This window comes from Ammospiza caudacuta, chromosome 4 (assembly GCF_027887145.1).
Source record: "Ammospiza caudacuta isolate bAmmCau1 chromosome 4, bAmmCau1.pri, whole genome shotgun sequence".
NCBI classification, from domain to species: Eukaryota; Metazoa; Chordata; class Aves; order Passeriformes; family Passerellidae; genus Ammospiza; species Ammospiza caudacuta.
Genome location: NC_080596.1, coordinates 8,713,487 through 8,730,793, shown reverse-complemented (window position 1 = coordinate 8,730,793; position 17,307 = coordinate 8,713,487). Strand labels below are relative to the sequence as shown.

Genomic DNA, 17,307 nt, shown 5'->3' with positions numbered 1-17,307 from the left:
GGCATTAGGATTTCTGTGGCTCTGTACCCTGCAGCAGTGTCTTAGTGTCATGGGAAATACCCTGCTCTGACAGCCTAAGGCATGCAGGCCTCCAGGAACAGCCCTGACTGAAAGTGGAGAGGAACAGGTGTGGATTTTATGTATGTATTTTTGTCACCAGGGGCATAAATTCCCTGTGCTGGAGACATCAGTATGTTAATGTATGCAAACATACATGTATGAGTGCTCCATTGTGGTTTCTGCCTCAGTTGGGAGAGTCATTGCCCGGGTTTGTAAGATTGAGTAGATTTAGTTCAAGATACCACCAAAGGAAAAGGGCAGAAAAAAACATCTCAGGACCATAGCTAGAAACTGGACTGTGAAAATAGATAAATAAAGAGTCAAGTTTCGATGCTCATTTTGGTGGGGATCTTGGCAGGAATACATGAACAACTGTTACTCAAAAAAACAACACCACTCTCAAATGTGCAGGTTTGGGGAGCAAAGATCTGATTCATTGTGTACTCTTAATGCAGGAAAACCAAACATTAGAGGGGAGAGTGAAGTGTGAGAGACTGACACCTGAGACCCTGTTTAGGGAGATCGGAGTGTGGGACACTGAGAACCTGGGGTAGAGACCTTGCTTGAGAGGAGGCATCTGGCAGAAGGCAGAGCAGAAGGCCAGGCTGCTACAGCTGCCAGCAGTCACCCAAGTACAATGAATGATCAGGGTTTAAAGTGCATTCCTTGGCATCCCAGGCATTTGGAAAGGACTGTATTGGAGGATCTACTCTTAGCCCATCACCAATTAAAACTAAGATGTCTCTTAATAATGTGCTAAAATATTGTCTTTCTTTAGTTATGTTGTGATTTTATTGTGCTGCTTGAGATTTCATTGTGCTGCTTGAGGGGCAAGCCTGTAATATATGTGGCTGGGACACAAGACCCAGTGAAGTTGTTAGGGGATGAAGATGCCGCTTAACCACAGCTCTGTGGAGAACTGCAGTCACTGTGTGCACCAGGGGAGTGAAGCTACATAAGCCTGGGCTAAGATCGAGGCTGAGGAAGCCTAGTGCCCACAAAAGCTGCTGCCTAGCTTCTCACTAACAGCACACTGGGGGCAGGACAGACTCAGTAAGGATGAGAAGCAGTTATCCCTGCTGCCTGGGAGAGCCTCACTGCACGTGACCTGACTCGCTCCAAACCCTCCAGGTTTGGAGGATGTGTCTTTCTGTTAAAATATCACAGGGTGCTTCAGTAATATTCTCCATCCTGTCAATCTACAGCCTAAGAAATGACTATGTATCTATGTACAGTACTAAAAGCTGGAGCCACCTCACTTGTTTTCCTCCAGGCAGCAGAGACCCTTATGTGGAACAGGCTATGAACCTGCCCTTGCTGCAGGGAGCCTCACAGGACTCCACTTGGGCTCAGTAAAGAAGGCAGGTCATTTTTCCTGGAGGCAGCAGGAAGAGTGGGAGGATGGCAGCAGGGCCTCCTGGCTACAAGGTGGGATGAGGAGCTGGGAGCACTGGGAAACCCTTGTTTTGACATGGACAGTGCTGGGAAGACTTCTAGGGCAGTGTCACCTTTGCATCTTGGCTCCTCTATTCCTGTGGCATCCCTGGCAGAGCTGCACACCATGCCACCCCATGCAGCTGGAAGGTCCTGGATCCTGCTAATCACTTTAGGGATTTCCACAGCTCTCCTGCACCTCAGTTCAGTGTTACCAGCCCAATGCCAGCTTGCTCACCTTAGTGTTCAAGTACTTTAAATTTGGGATACTGTTTTTTAAGCTGTGAATTTGAGTTATTGTTTGTATTGTAAACCTGTGGGCTGCTCCTCAACATTTCCGGCTTTCCTTTGTTTCTCCTCCTCAGTGTTTAACAGCTTGCCTTTTCAAAACTCCCATGGTGCTGGACTGATTTTTGGTTTGTCATCTTGGGGACCGCTCAGTGAAGCTCTCAGCTGCCAAAGGTCAGGCATGCCATAGAAATGCCTATTAATAGGCCTTAGGTGCTGGTTGTGTCTAAACCAGCATTTCTTGGAAAGAGAAATATTTCTTGGAGGCCGGTGGCTCTCTGGACTGCTGTAAAGGTGCAGGGCCAGACTGCCATCCATAGAGTGTCCCTGTGCAACGACGCCTCCTGCGACTGGGGACGCAGGGTGCAGGGGGATAGCTTAGGGAAGAAAACAGCTGTTTAGCCACTGCTACGTGTAGAACGAGGAGGGTGCGCTTGCCGCTGACACGCTGCGTGCTCAGCCAGTGAGAGCCCTGGGAGGTGTCTCCTGCAGCCGGTGCCGCCGGCTCCCCGGGGAGCTGGGCAGCATCTCTGTAGGCATGGGCAGCTCTCCCCTTCCAAGAGGGGTCCGGGCGCCTTTATTACGGGGAAACACAGATGTTTAAAATAGGATTTCAGACGGCCTAAGTGACGCCGGCTCTATGTATAGTCCGCGTCTCGGAAAGCCCGCAGGACCGGGGCCCGTGCCGGGATGTGCAGGGCCAGCTCCCCCGCGGTGTCCGGAGCGGCTGCCCTGTGCCGCGGCGGGAGCTGAGCCCGGCCCGACCCCTCCGCCCCCCGGCGGCGATGCCCGCCCGGGCCGGGAGCCGGCGCGCCGGGCGGAGGAGGGCACGGGAGAGGAGGGGACGGGAGAGGAGCGGAGGGGAGGGCAGGGCAAGGAGGGGAGGGCACGGAGGGGAGGGGAGGGCAGGGCGTGGGCGCCGCCGCCCCCCCGTCCCGCCGGCACGTGCCTGCCCGCCCCCGCTGGCCACTGCCGCGCCCCGACGGCCCCGGCATGGACGCGCCCGGCCAGCGGCCCGCCAGCCCCCGAGCCGGCCCGGAGGGCGCGGCGGCGGCGGAGCGGGACCCGACCCCAAACCCGAGCCCGAACCCCGGCCCGGAGGCGCCCGTCCAGGAGGAGAGGGAGGCGGCGTACGTGGAGATCCGCGGCTCGCCGCAGGGGCCGGAGGAGAGCCGCCAGAAGCCCGAACTGGCCCCGGCCGGCGGCGCGGAGGGAGCGTCCGGTCCCGCACCGGACAGCGGAGCCGGCGGGACCCGGGATGGCGACTCGGCGAGCGGCGGACCCCCGGCGGAGGAAGCGCGGCCAGCATCCTCGGACCGCGGGCGGGATCGCCCTCCTTCCCCGGCGGCGGCGGCGGAATGCGGGGCTGACACCGGCCCCGGCTCCGTGGAAGCGGCGGGGAGCGGCGGGACGCCGGAGGCGGGGGGCTGCCCCGAGTCCTCCTCCTCCTCCTGCCCTTCGCCCGTGACCAAGGCGGACGACTCTCCCGCAACGGGCGACCCGGTGTCGACGGAGGGCAAAACCTCCTCGTCGTCCTTCGGCTACGAAAGCGAAGTGGAGGATGAGGTCGCGGGGCGCAAGGCGACTCCCCCCGGCGCCCCCCCGGGCTCCCCTCCCGGCGGCGGCCGCGACGAGGCGCACTATATCAGCACGCAGGAGATCCAGCTCAGCGAGGTGGACCACGACATGGACTTCGACGCGGGGCTGGCCGCCCGCTGGGACTTCGAGGATAACAACGTGATCTACTCCTTCGTTGACTACGCCTCCTTTGGGAGCGACGAGACCCCGGGGGACACGCTGACGGAGGAGGAGGAGAATAGCTGCTACCTTAGCACGACCACCAGCGACCCCAACAACCAGACGGACAGCATCGACAACACCAGCAGCACCGAGATCGTCAGCCTTACCTCCGAACACGACACCCCCGGCGCGGACAAGCGCGCCAGCTCGGGGGAAAGCCGGTCCAAGCAGCCCGGCCGCCCCGGCGGGAGCCCGGCCGCCCAGCTTCTCCTATCAATCAAAGCCGCTTCCCGGGCTATAAATGAGTCTAGCAACGTGCACGGAAAGCAAAACACTGTTTACGCTGCCAAGCATGAAGGCGACATGAGTCTCCGTGTCGCCGCGGCTCCCGACCGCAGTGCGAGTTTAAAACAGGATGCGCTCCGCGACCACGCGAAAAAGTTCATCGCGGTGCCCGCGCGGCTGCAGACGCGCTGCGGGGCCGCCAGGGCAGGGGAGCACTCGAGCGGCGCCTCCAGCGCCGTCAGCGAGCTGGACGATGCCGACAAAGAGGTGCGAAACCTTACGGCCAGGGCTTTCCGCAGCCTGGCGTACCCCTATTTCGACACCCTGCGCCCCGGCTCCCGCGCCTCCTCCGCCTCCCTGTCCGACAATGCCCTGGGCATCAACCGCTGGTCCACCTACCTGGACCTCAAGTGCGGCACTCTGGGGCCGAGAGCCGAGCCCAGCCTGCTGCGCTCCGGCCGCTCGCAGACCAAAGCCCTCGAGTTCGTGGTCAGCAAGCTCGACGGGGAGATCGCCCACGTCGAAACGCCGCGGCGGCTGCGGGCGGGCTCCCGGGTGGTGACCCTGCTGGACTTCGGCGATGCCGCCGAGGCCGGGGAGCCGCCGGCGGCGGAGGGCGGCGGGAAGGGCTCCAGCAAGAAGTCCAGGTTCGCCTCCAGCCTCCTCAAAAACGTAATCTCCAAGAAGATGCAGCTGGAGCACGAGTTCAAGATGGAGCGGGGCGAGATCACCGACACCTCCTACACCGGGCCGGGCGCGGGCCGGGAGCCCGAACCCCCCGGCGGCGGCGCCGGCCGGGAGCGGCACCGGGAGGGTGGCGTGCAGCGGCAGAACTCGCGGCACTCGGAGGGCGGCTCGGACGGCGCCGCGGCGCCGGCGGAGGATGCGGGCGAGGGCGGCGGGGGCCGCTCCCCGGCCTCCAAGGCGTCGCCGGCCCGCGAGGGGAACCGCAGCCTGGACCGGGCGCTGTCCGAGGAGCTGTGCGAGGTGAAGCGCAGCGCCTCGGAGGCCATCAAGGCCACCTTCCTCCGCAGCCAGAACAGCGCCTTCAGGTCCTGGAAGGAGCGGGAGGCGGAAAGGAAGGAGGAGAGGGCGCCCGTCGGCAAGCTGAAACTTTCTCCCAAGAACGACTGGCGAGCCGACCTGGGTGAGATCTCTGCCGGCAAGTCCACCAAGATGTCCCGCCTGTTCGTGCCCGCCATTCAGCACACCCCTCGCGAGAAGGATCCCGGCAAGAGGGCGACCAAGTGCTCCGCCGCCGTCGCCGTGTCCTCGGCCGCCGCCTCGCCCCCCGCCGCCAAGCCCAAAGCGCCCGAGATCAAGATCAGCCTGGGCAGCGTGCAGCAGCCCCGGGACGCCGCTTTCAGCATCGCGCAGCTGCTGACGCCGCAGATCGCAGGCCGGCCGCCGGAGGAGGGCAGGGGGCAGCCGCTCAAGCCTCTCAAGGCCGGCGACGGCACCGACAAAGTGCCGCAGTTCCTAGTGCGCGACGTGAGGGACAGCAAGTACAGAGCGCAGGGGATCCTCCACCAGGTGCGGGACGTGCGGAAGCTCATCAAAAGCTCCTACAGCGCTGACTCGGGAGATAACAGCAGCGACAAGGGCAGCGGCGCCTCCGAGCAAGGCGGCGCGGAGCAGAAGCCCCGGCAGCAGCTGGTCATCGCCGGTGTGCCCCGGGCGCTCTCCCCCGTGGTCATCACCTGCCAGGCGGTCGGCCACACCGGCGCCAAGCCCACCGAGGCGGGGGCAAAGGCGGCGGGCAAGGCGCCCGCCTGCCCCCCGGAGGGCACCGTGCTGGTGCACCGCACCTCGGGCAGGCTTCCAGTGGCCACCATCGCCCCCAACAAGAGCGATGCTCGCCAGCCCGCTGTGCTCAAGATCGTTTCCAAATCCTCCGCGCCCTGGCGGCACCAGCCGCCGCCGCCTCCCGAGAGGGGCCGGGTACCGGAGGAGGACCCGCGGGAGGAGAGCAAGGCGGCGCCGGTGCAGAACGCGCTGGAGAAGCTGACGGCGGCGGTGCGGAGCATGGAGGAGCTCTACAGCTTCAACAAGCGCGAGTGGAAGCGCAAGAGCGACCCTCTGCCCATCACCGACAGCCACGTCCTCTCCCTTATCGCCAGCCAGGAGCGGGGTGCCGGCTCCCGACCCGCCGCCGCTGCGCCCCCGCCGCCGCCGGCGGACAAGGCGGAGGAGCCGTCGGGGGGCAAGGGCCCGAGCAGCGAGCGGCTGCCCCGCCGCCCCTCCAACAGCGCCGCCGACAAGGTCTCGGCCAAGGCGGCCGCCTTCGAGAGCCTGGCCCGGCAGCGGCAGCGCGGCCCGCCGCCGCCCCGCACCGAGCCGCCCGCCGCCCCCCGCGCCCTCCTCACGCTCCGCGGGGCGGGCGGAGCCGCGGCCCCCGCGCCCGCCAAGCTCCCCCCAGAGGGCGGCCCGCGGGCCCCGGCACCGCCGCGCTCCCCTCGGCTGCCCGCGGGCGGCGGCGGCGGCGATGCGGAGCGCGGCCCCGACTGCGGGAACTATCTGTCCCTGCCGCTGAAGGCCGCCGAGCCCGGCTCCCCCCCGGCCGCGGCGGCCACGGAGGGCGGCGGCGGCGTCCGGCCCAGCCCGGTGTCGGCGTCAGCGGCGGCGGCAGCGCTGTGCGGCCTGCAGCCCTTCGGCGCCGCCAAGACCCCCGGCAGCCCCAGACCGCCGCCCGGACCCCCGCCCGCCGAGGAGCCCCCCGCCGCCGCCCCGCCGCCCGCCGAGGGTGCGCCCGCCGCCCTGTACCGCCCGCCGCTGCCCTTCGCCGCCCTGCCCGGCGCCGCGCCGCCGCCGCTGCTCTGCTTCTCGCCCTCCGTGCCCGCCGCCGCCACCGCGGCCGAGCCCTTCCCGCAGACGCAGCGCAAGGTGCTGCTGGACGTGAGCACCGGGCAGTACTACCTGGTGGACACGCCCGTGCAGCAGCCCCTCAAGCGGCGCCTCTTCGACCCCGAGACCGGGCAGTACGTGGAGGTGCCGGTGCCCCAGCAGCCGGCCGTGGCTCCCGTCCCGCTGCCTCTCTCGCCCCTCGCCCTCAATGCCGGTGCCTACGGCGCCACGTACATGCTGTACCCCGGGCTGCTGCCCGCCGCCGCCGTGCTGCCCGCCGGAGCCCTGCAGCGCCCGCTGTCGCACTCGGGCAGCGACGGCAGCGCCCCCGCAGAGCCCGGCAGCCCCGCCGCGCCGGAGGCGGCGTTCCCCGACAGCCCCTACTACGTGGCCAGCAGCAAGGGCCCGCCGCCGCCGCGACACGGGCCGGCCGAGGCGAAGCCCGTCATCAGCATCACAGCGCCGGCCACCGGGCCGCGCATCGTCGCGCCGCCCTCCTTCGACGGCACCACCATGCGCTTCGTGGTGGAGCACCGGTGAAGAGCGCGGTGAGTGGGTGGGTGCTGCCTGCCGGGCACGGCAGTCACCGCGGGTGGGCAGGGAGAGCGGGTTAATGGCCAAGTGACAGCAGTGCCACAGCTTCTGCTCAGGGGAGAGGGTTCACCGAGGGGGCCCTCACTAGGGTGTAAAATATAGAAAGGTCAGGCAAACCCGTTGGTGCAGTTCGGTAAAACTTGGAGCTTCTTTTTTTGGCAGTTTCAGAGAAGCACACCATAGCCACTCATCACACAGCCTGTATTTGTGCAGCCCTATGGCCGGGGCAACTCCCATTGCTCCCGGGGATTGCAGTGTGGTTTGGCATCTCTGGATCCATCATCTGGACCCACCTTGCAAGCCATGAAAGATCCCCTTCACCTTGGCATCACATTCACCTCTTATCTCACCTCTCACCTCTTCCTCCCACGGGGAGGTGGGCACCTCTCTTTCCCTTGTACCTGTTTCTCCCCAAGCTCAAGAGGAGTGGAAAAGGGGTCTAATGGAAGCAAACCCTTATTTTGGGTCCTTCTTGTTAGTGGGATGAGGGAGCAGGATGCATGGAGCAGGCCCAGGTGAGCTCTCCTGGAGCCATGGGGCTGCTGGCTGGGGCAGAGGTGCCCACAGGTGCAAAGCTGGGGCAGAGGTGCCCACGGTTTTACACAGCAGCTCTGAGCTTGTAGTGCCAGAGTCCTGACAGTGCCCAGCTACCTGGGGCTGTAACCCAGGGCCAGCCTCCAGATTCAGGGATGTGCCTGCAGGGACACTGAGTACGTGTCCTGGAGAGCAGGACTGTGCATACAGCATGCACTGAAACCAGTGGTGCAGTATGTCCTGTGCAAAACAACCAAGGAATGATGGCATTTCATTTTAAAAGACCTGAAATGTTACAGAAGTACCTTCAGGACTGGTGTCACTGCTCCTTCTGCCTCGTGCATTAGAATGCATGGCTCATCTTTATCACGTGCAGTATTAGGCAGAACTGCCAAATCTTCCATGGCTTACCAAGAACTCACAGAGTTAGTTTTTTGGTGTATATGAAAAGGCAAAGAGAAAGAGTGGAAGAGTGGCAACAGCCAGAAATTTGGTTTTGTCACCAGTTTGGGCTGAGCTTTGCCCAGTTGCATGCTTGAGGGTAAATTTTGTCTTCCAGCACTTGGGTTATTTATTTTGCTTTAAAATATTTTTTTATTTTTTTTTTAGCTTGCATCATCTACTACATAGTAGATTATTTGTTGAATGAAACCTTATTGATGTGATTTATACACTTGCTTCTCTGCTTGTAATTATTTTATGTTGAAAGTTCCATTCTTTTATCCTGGCTGTGGAGGAAGTTGTTTTCATTGGCCCTTACGGATCACTCAGGACAGGCAATATGCCAGTTTAACTTGAGCTCTGCTGTGCTGCTTGAGTTCATCTTGCCAGTAAAATCTAGAACCTAGATGAAATGGCAAAAAGTAGTTATTTTCCCTTTAGTCTGGAGGCTGGATTGAGATGGCTAGCAGAAGGAATTTGTTAGATTTCAGATTAGAGATGTGATGTTTTTGAAAAGATAGGGTGCATAGTACATGTATTTGTAACAGTAACTAAACAAAACCCTCCAGCTTTTCTTGTGTCTTTTTCACTCTTTAAAAGTGAAAAACATCATATTTCCTGGTGTGCCCTGCCCCTCAGTTCCCAAAGGGTTATCCTGTTATGTTTTTAGCTTGCCTTCAGTGCCTGGTGAGGCAGGTGATGCTCTCACCAAATTGCTCTTCCTCCCTGGTGAAGTTAAAACAGCAGCCCTGCTTTGTTGTGCTGTGTCAGAGCTCTACACGGCAGAACTGTGTGAAAGCTGCCCCAAAACGCTGGTGGTGCATGCTCAGGATGTGCTTAACTTGTCATTAGACTTTGGTTATTTCTTACCATCTTATGTCTCTGTGGAAAATTAGGTATATGCCACCGAGGAATCACATCTGTAGCCTTCTTCTTCCTGTTATTTTCATTCACCTACATAACTTTCATGTCCCTGTGGATAATTTTCCTCTTCTTCTCTCTTTTGATGTCTACTTTTGTTTTCCATTATTTTCCTTAATCTTTTGTCATTCCATTCCTAATCAAAAGTCTTTGTTTGCTCAGTGTAGTGTTTTTCCCCTAACACGATGGTGTTTTTCCCCAGGAACATCAGTATAATTTCATGTGAATGTAATGGTGAGCTGTTGTTAAATTTTTTAATTCCAGTTAGTTGCTTTCACACCAGACCAGGGTTTTTTGATTGCAGCAATGCTGTGCAGATGCTAACATGGATTTGAAACCAGCCAGATTTCATCCTTTGAGTGCAAAAATTGAATAAAGTACTGTCTTTTCAGGTCCCTTTTTTTTACTAGGCAAAATGAGCTGAATGAATGCTCTTTTTCTCCACTCCTGAATTCCTTTCTGCACTGCACATGCTCTCTTCTTCCTTTCTTTGCTGTATTTCTTTCACATCTTCATTCACAAATGTATCACTGTGTTAAGGACTGCTCCATCTTGGTCTCTGTCACCTGTGGGAGGTCAGTGGGACCTGAAGTTTTGCTGAAGGTGTGATGCCTGTGGTGGATTGACACCAAATCCCCTGCACATCTGCTGCACTTCCCCTTGTATCTGGTGCTCTTTCCTGCATAATCATTGGGATAAAATAGATCCCAGCAGTTTGTGTTCTGACAAAATCCAAGCTGCCATTTCTGAACTATTCTTAAGTTTTTGATATGCAGAAAATAGTGGAAAATACGTGCATATTTCTGAGTGATATCTTATGGTTGCTTCTCTCCCTCCTCTTCTTCACTCACAGTAAATGGGGAGCTTTAACAACATCATCCTTTCCTGCTGCACTTCTTCCTTGATGCTAGTTTTCAGTTCAAATAAACTTGCATCCAGACCTTGACAGAACTGACCTGTAAGAGAATGAACTGCCTGACAGGAGCTCATTCCCAGTATGAGTGAATGAAAATGTGGTTTTAACTTTTGTATCTGTTCCCATATTTTACCCTCTGGAGTTGCTGCCACGTGTTAGGTAAATAAATGAGAAAAGAACAGGTAGCAAAGTAAAAAGTAACTGTAGTAAATTGTACTGCCAATATTAGAAGGGTATTTTTATTGTTCTGTTTAAACCATGAGCATAAACACCTTACAGGTACAGGAATGCGTATGCAAATATACTTATCAGTTGTGTTTTCTTCCTAACTGCTATCACATAATCTATGCTTTCCTTTAAAAATTAATTTTGTGTGGATAGTATGTAAAAATTATTTTAAAGGCTCATAAATTGGAATTTTTACCAACTTTGTTTTAGTTGTTCCCTGTTCAGCAGGATGTATGCTCCACATTACTTACAGTGTAGTATGCATAGGACTTACTTATAGTGATGCCTTTGCTGAGAATTTAGTAAAGAATTTATCCAGTTTTCATGGGAAATATTGGAATATTCCAAGAACCAAACAGGCTCTAACATTTGACCTAGTAAATCAGTCTACAAATGGAAATAAGTGTGACTTTGTGCTCAAAACTGTGGCTATTTAGGAAACTTTTCAATAGTGCTGAGCCTTGGTACCAATATAAGTTCCTGGTGGCCTTAATGACTCCTCCTGCCCAGGATGATTTCCTGAGCCAGTATGGAAGTGTTCTTAGAGCACTGGGGGTGGGTTGTTTCCCCTTTCCTGATGTGTTCCATGCTGGATGCTGTGCTGGTAAGGGAAGGTCTTTAACTGAGCAGATGGATCACTGAAATTCCACACAGGTCACATTGGCCTCTTTCCACCTGTGTCCCTGGGGTTCCCCAGGACCTGTCTGCTGGGAGCTGTGGGGTTGGAAGGCACAGCATGTTCCACACCTTGAGCAGCAAGGATGGGTTCTGCTCAAAACACCAGGGCTGCCCAAAACTGACTCAGTTTGAAAACCTAGGTACCCTTGGCCGATCCTTGGCAGGGGCTCAGGAAATGAGGAGCAAGAGTAGTGTGGGGACAAAGGAGGCATTTATGCGCCTCTCTGGAGGAGTAAAGATTGTTCAGCTCTCTAACAATCTATATTAATGATGCTTTTCTGGTTTTGTTGTTTGTTTTTCCACAGGGATAAGGAAGAAGAATTATGCTTCTTTAATTTGAAATACACTTGGTAACTCTTCAACATCAATCCTAAAAACTGCTTCTACAGTTTTCTCAATTTTTTTGCTTCATCATGCAAAACAAGCATGTAAGTTTCTTGTTTTCTCCTAAATGCCCCCCTCCTTTGGAGTATGCCTACTTTTAATTATGTGAGCAGCACTAAATTACTGCATTAGTTTGTGCAAAGTTCTTTTTGTGCTGAAGCCGATCTGCAGGCTTTAGGCATTGCTCTGTGCTGGTAGCTAATGGCAGTGATGCCACTGCAGCTGTTTATAAAATGCAGGGTGTAAATGCAGCAGTGTTTCAGTGTGGATCACCACACAGCTTCATTCAGATCCCTGGAATGTGTTGTGATGATCCAGTGCAGCCTTGCAGCTCTTCGAAAAGGAAATAAAGCCCTCAGTTCTCTCCAATTGCGTTAAATTAGGGTCTTCCATATAGATTTTAGTCACAATTTGCAATCAGATGGTTTTTTGTATTCTCTACTTCTCACTTGGAATTGCAAAGAAAGAGAGCTGTAGTGTTGGAATTGCAAAGGAAGAGAGCTGTAGTGTTAAATTTATCCTTAGTGTTTATTTTTTGCCACGGTTCAAAACAAGCTGTGTAAATGTCAGAAAACACATTTGATTGCTTTCATTTTTTTGTTTGCTCCTCTGTGCTGTGTTGGATATCACAAGTTGCCTTAATTAGGACAGTGTTTAAATACTGGGAAACCAGAAATTGAATGTAATATTTTAAAATCCTGGTTCTAGTGGAGAGAACAGCATTTATTTTCCTTTAAGACTGCAGTCTATTCTTCCTTAAATTGCAACATTGTTGAAAACATAATCCTAGTCACTGCCCAGTGAGAATAATTTTTAACTGTTACAGCCTCAGTACTATGCAGTTGTTTCTTTAGCTGTTTGACAGGTTTATCTGAGGGCTACAATTACAATTACAAAGAAAATATTTACCTTTTGAACAAAAAATATACAATAAGATTACTGACAGTGCAGTGATTTATATGTCCAACTCTGCTCAAACTGATTGTTTCTTGTTGCCAGCAACTAGTTTGTCTCAGCAAAAGAGAATTGTTATTATGAAACCAAATCTAAAATTCAATAGTCTCTTCCCTGCCCAAAATTTTGGCTAAGTGAAGCACTTTGGGAAGCAAATAAATGTAAGACCAAACCTAAATTATATAACATAAAGCTTTCTTGAAGTAACAGATTAGAATTTTAAAGTCTAAATGCAAATCCCAAAAGTCTTCATTTAAGCATTTGCCAGCAGGCAGGATTTTTCTCCCCCTGTTCTCAAGGCTTTCTGCAGCTAGGAAAGTTTCAGTGTTTCCCATTTTTAAAATAAGCCCTGGGTTTTCATTTTCCTGAGTAACTCATGACGTACAGAAAACTCAGGTAGAACTGTCTTCAACCATGTGTGGGAGATGGTATTTCAATGCAATTTATTTGTTTACAGGCACAAGTTGTAATTGCCCTCAGGATGAAATGCACTACAACTGTGCAGATAGCAAGTGATTTCTTATGTGCCTTCTCACTAATTTTCATCATTGTGCAAATCCAGTGAATATTCTGACCCTTTTTAAAGAGCACAGATTTTGTAAGGCTTATCCCTGTGCTCTTCAGCTGTACAGTCTGCATGACAAGCTTTAGCTTCCCTCTGGGGCTGGGGCTGACTGCCTCTTAAAGGAGATGAACGCTTCTCCCCCTCTCTCATGACTGCTAGGTCCGTAGGTGTTGTGATTCGAGTATCAGTGTTAGACAGAACAGTACTTGGGACTGCAGGACAGTGCAGGTACCAGAGTGGCTGGTTCCCTGTGACATACACATGTGCAGAATGTTCAGTATAATACTAGCATCCCTGTTCCACAATGGTCCTGTCCTACCTTTTCCTGTATCGGTGCTCGGAGAGGAGTTTCCCGTTGCAGTTTACAAGATATAGGTTTGCACACACAACCTCAGGTTTACAGTTTCACCCGGTGTACTTGAAAGGAAAAGAAAAAAGCATAGAAAACAACCGCCCAGGATTTCAACATGTGTTTGTTGGAGGTAAATTTTGCAGGGTTTTGTTTTTTTTTTTACTGTCTGTGGAGATGAAAGCAATGAAATGAGGGAATTCCAACAGCTATTTATTTTCTCAGGGGAGTTTACTTCAGTGGAATGTGTCAATCCTAATGTCAAACAGTGTTTACTTGATTTTGTCTATTACTAAAAAGACTTCTTGTTTGCATCAAGGGGTCAGTTTTGCAAGGTGCTTCGATAACCCAGCAAAGCCTTCACATGCATCTCCAACTTCAGATACTTAAGCAGATTCCTGGGGACTTCAGTGGAAGGATTTTTTCTTTCACCCATCTATGCAAAGCTTTGCTGAACTCATCCCAGAGTGCTGAATGCCTTGCAGACCTGAGCACCAGGTTCTTCCCTTTACAGAACCCGATCTCTGGGCTTGAGTCAAGCTGGACCCAGCAGATAATGCCACAAAAGGTCACCAGAAAAAAGCTCTGGTAATATGGTGCTCCTCCATGTATGCCCAGTGGTGAATTTCTCCAGTGGATGGGGTGATGTGTAACCACATATCTTGGATTAGAGTCAAGCCCTCCATGTCAGGGCTCACAAGCTGCTAGTATTATATGTTTCACGGTGCAGTCATAGTATGTTACAGCTGAAATTCACCCCATGTGCAAAGCAGGGCAAAATCCTGTGCACCACTCAAGTTCCCTCCCAGCCCTGCTGTTGGGGTTTTGAGGGCTGCACCAGCCAACTGTCCATGCATTTTAGGTCAGGATCTAATTAAAAGTTTGAGCGGGACTGGAGTGATGCACCAGAATGTTGTTCTGGTCCTTTGCAACAGGGTTGGTTTCACTCAGTATCAAATTTAACCCTTGGTGAATCAACTGGTGAATGATTTGAAATGTATTTATGGGTTGTGTGGGGTGTTTTTCCCCCTTGTCTGTATTCAGTGCTACCTTTATTCTTTAGTGTTGATGGCCAAAGTGTCATTCCTTATGCTTATATGTTGCCATTAACTTGTGGCTACCTGAGAACACATACTTCAAAAATGCTTGTGCTTTTTTTCACCTATTTCTTTTTTTTTTATTTCTTCTTTTTTTTTTTTTCCTCCCTGCCCCTTTCTTTTTCCTCTCATTTTTAAAGGGGTGAGTTAGTTATTGGTGTAAAGATATTTAAAAGTGCAAATGTGAAGTAAGCATAATGATTGTTAAGAGGATGTGGGTGGTATGTCTGATGAGAGAGAGGTGGGCTGTAAGGCAAAGGGGAAAACGCCATGAACTGTTGATGACTGTTGCCTGTGGAGGAAGAATTAAGAAACAGAAGATGTATAACTGGAGAGAAATGGACTCTTTGAGCTGCTCTCAATGGAGACTACACTGTGGCAAGTGTGTAGCTGAAACCTAAAGTGATCCCACTGCAGGGTGCCGTGGGCCTGGGATTGAAGGACGGTGTCAGGGCTCTGGGAATTGCACGGCGGGAAGTTCGGAACGTCACTGCCATGGGAGAACAGAGCGTCTGAAACTGCCAAGTACCAAAGTTTGTAACTGAATGAGTTGGCATTTGTATTATGTTGGGGTTTGTTGTTTTTGTTTTTGTTTTTTCTCTTGAATGTTATGATAAATAAAATGTATTTTTCAGTAAAAGACACACTGCAAGTAAGCCTGCAGTCCTGCCTGGTTGTATATTTGCAAAGTTACCTTGGGGGTTGTGCAGAACAAGTGAAAACAGAGGCACTACTTGGTTCAACATGTAAACAGCAACAGAAGAAGGGATTACACCAGAGAGCTGATCAAAACCCCCACACTCAGAGTCTCCCTGAGTTTGTCCCAGTATTGAAAGTCTCCTTCTGACCCGATCTCTCTTTATTCTTTCCTCTTACAACAAAGGGAAGTTGGCATTGCTTATATTTTTACCCAAGTATAATTTAAGAAAAAACTCCCCAGTTTCAGTGAACTAACTTTGACTGGTGAATGGGTTTGGGTATCCAAAGAACTGCATCTTTGTCTGTTGTAACGTGTTCAGAGAGAGCAATTGGTGGAGTAAATAACTTTTTTCTGCTCACTCTCCATGTTATCTTCATTGCCTAACATTTGCATACAAGCATACATAAGATGAGTTTATTAGTGGATAGCATTATTGCTTGAACTATAACTAGGAAAAATCTTTTGCTGCTTTAATGTTTTCCTTCTATCTTCATGGAGACTGAAAAGGTTTCTATTGTTAAGTCCAAGTGTTTAAAAAAGCATGAGTCAAACACCAGAAAATCCCAAAATAGACTTGAAAACTGAAGTATTGCTTTTGCAGTTTAAAAGAACACTTTCGCTTGAAGGAAAACTGAAGCAAGTTGGGCTACCAGGAGATCAAGGGTGACCAAAACAGACACAAAATAATAGTGGGTGTGTAGAGCAGAGAGAATGGCCTTGGATCATTTTATTAAAAGCAGAGAAGTCCAAAATTGCAAAGGGACCTGGGGTTGTCAACTGGAAAATTTGGGAACTCTGCTTTTCTTGAAGGAGAGCTCCTGAAGCCTGATTTCAGTGGAGATCTGTTACAAGATTTTCACTGCACTGCTGGTTTCTCACAATAGATGGAAAAATGAAGCTGAAACCTCCACAAAAGAGAGGTCAAAAGTAAATAAACTGAGAGACATGAACTTTAACCCTTCCTTAAGAAGCTCAGTAATGCAACCGGTGTTTGTCCAGACACAAACTGCCTCACACCACATGAATCTACTGAAATTAAAGTATGAGGATTTCTTATGATACTTTAAATGAACTGAAAGGTGGAATATGTCTGGGATTTTCAAGGATTGCTGGAGAAAATCTTATAAGTTTCTACATAGTCATTAAAATGTCACTCGGAATGACAGTAAAAGTGGTTGGAATGACAGTAGAAGTACTCTATTGTGAAAAAGAGTAGGAACAAAGTAAAATGAGAAGCAAATAATTCCCTGATGTCAGATCTAAACAAGTTACCCAAACATAGAACATAACACTAAAAAAACCTAAAAACCCAAACAAAAAAAATGGCACCTACATTAGAATTGCTGACCCATAGGCTTGTTGCTATTGAGAACGTGTAATCTGCCTGCCAAACCCAAACTGTATCTCTATATATATGAATATTTTTTTAAGAGTAGTTGAAAAACACTGTTCAAAAAACATGAAGGGGAAAGTTTCCAAGTCTCTATTGCAAGTGGGTTGCTTTTTGGACTTAGCTGGATTTTCATTGCACTATTCCTTCTGTGGCTTCCAATTAGAAAAGACTGAGCATTTGTTTCCTTCTCTGAACTCCAGGTATGAATTATTAATTGCTACCACTGCTGATTACTTAAAAGTATATGTAATACCACTATTAAATACGTATTTTACATCTTGATTAACCCCCACTAATTGGATAAATAGAGCATTTGCTTTGTTTATAACCCTAAATGTGTTTTCCCTTCAAATGCAGGCTGGAGCAATGTATTCATTTCACCATATTTTTAGAAGTTTATTACTTTTGTTGTTTCTGTAGCTATGGAGCCCCAGTAAGGAAGCCATGGCCTTCCATTACCCAGCTGCTGGACTAAACCTCTCCTGGAATCCCCATTATGTCCAGCTGTTGGGGTCAGATAGCTTCAGAAGCATCTGCTGCCATGCCAGGGGGTGTCCACAAAGACACTTATCCCTTCTGAAGGAGCAGTGGGGGTCTCAGGGGCTCTGTTTAAGTGTCAAAGCTGTGGGAGGTCCACAATGTCCCTTTACTGGCTGGGTCTTCAATTTGACACAATTGAGAAGGGGTAAGCTTTGCTGGTATGGTGTAAGGATTGCTGGTATCAGACAAAGATCTTACAGATATAAACTGCATTATCTAGAACCTTTTTAATCTGATTTTGGGTATCTGTAAATTGATAGGCAAGCCTAAGTCATCTGTTGATAACTCTTTGCAAGTAGAAGAGTGATGGCAGCTATTTCATTGTCCACCTTCTGTATTTAGGGTGTCAGGTCTCTGCAGGA

General features: G+C 51.6%; 1 protein-coding gene across 1 annotated transcript; it reads left to right on the top strand.

Annotated features, from left to right (window-relative positions):
* Nucleotides 1–2,775: 2,775 nt before the first annotated feature.
* Nucleotides 2,776–14,879, top strand: C4H4orf54 (chromosome 4 C4orf54 homolog). The gene is made up of 4 exons (XM_058803727.1): nucleotides 2,776–6,121; nucleotides 6,227–7,199; nucleotides 11,269–11,391; nucleotides 13,535–14,879. Exons 1-2 carry the CDS (start codon nucleotides 2,776–2,778, stop codon nucleotides 7,189–7,191), a joined length of 4,311 nt encoding a protein of 1,436 aa, XP_058659710.1. The 3' UTR covers nucleotides 7,192–7,199; nucleotides 11,269–11,391; nucleotides 13,535–14,879.
* Nucleotides 14,880–17,307: the final 2,428 nt, after the last annotated feature.

Coding starts and splice junctions, on each gene's coding strand:
- C4H4orf54 (XM_058803727.1), top strand. CDS start 2,776: ATGGACGCGCCCGGCCAGCGGCCCGCCAGCCCCCGAGCCGGCCCGGAG. Junction 6,122..6,226: donor GGCCCGGCAGCGGCAGCGCG/GCCCGCCGCCGC, acceptor AGCTCCCCCCAG/AGGGCGGCCCGCGGGCCCCG.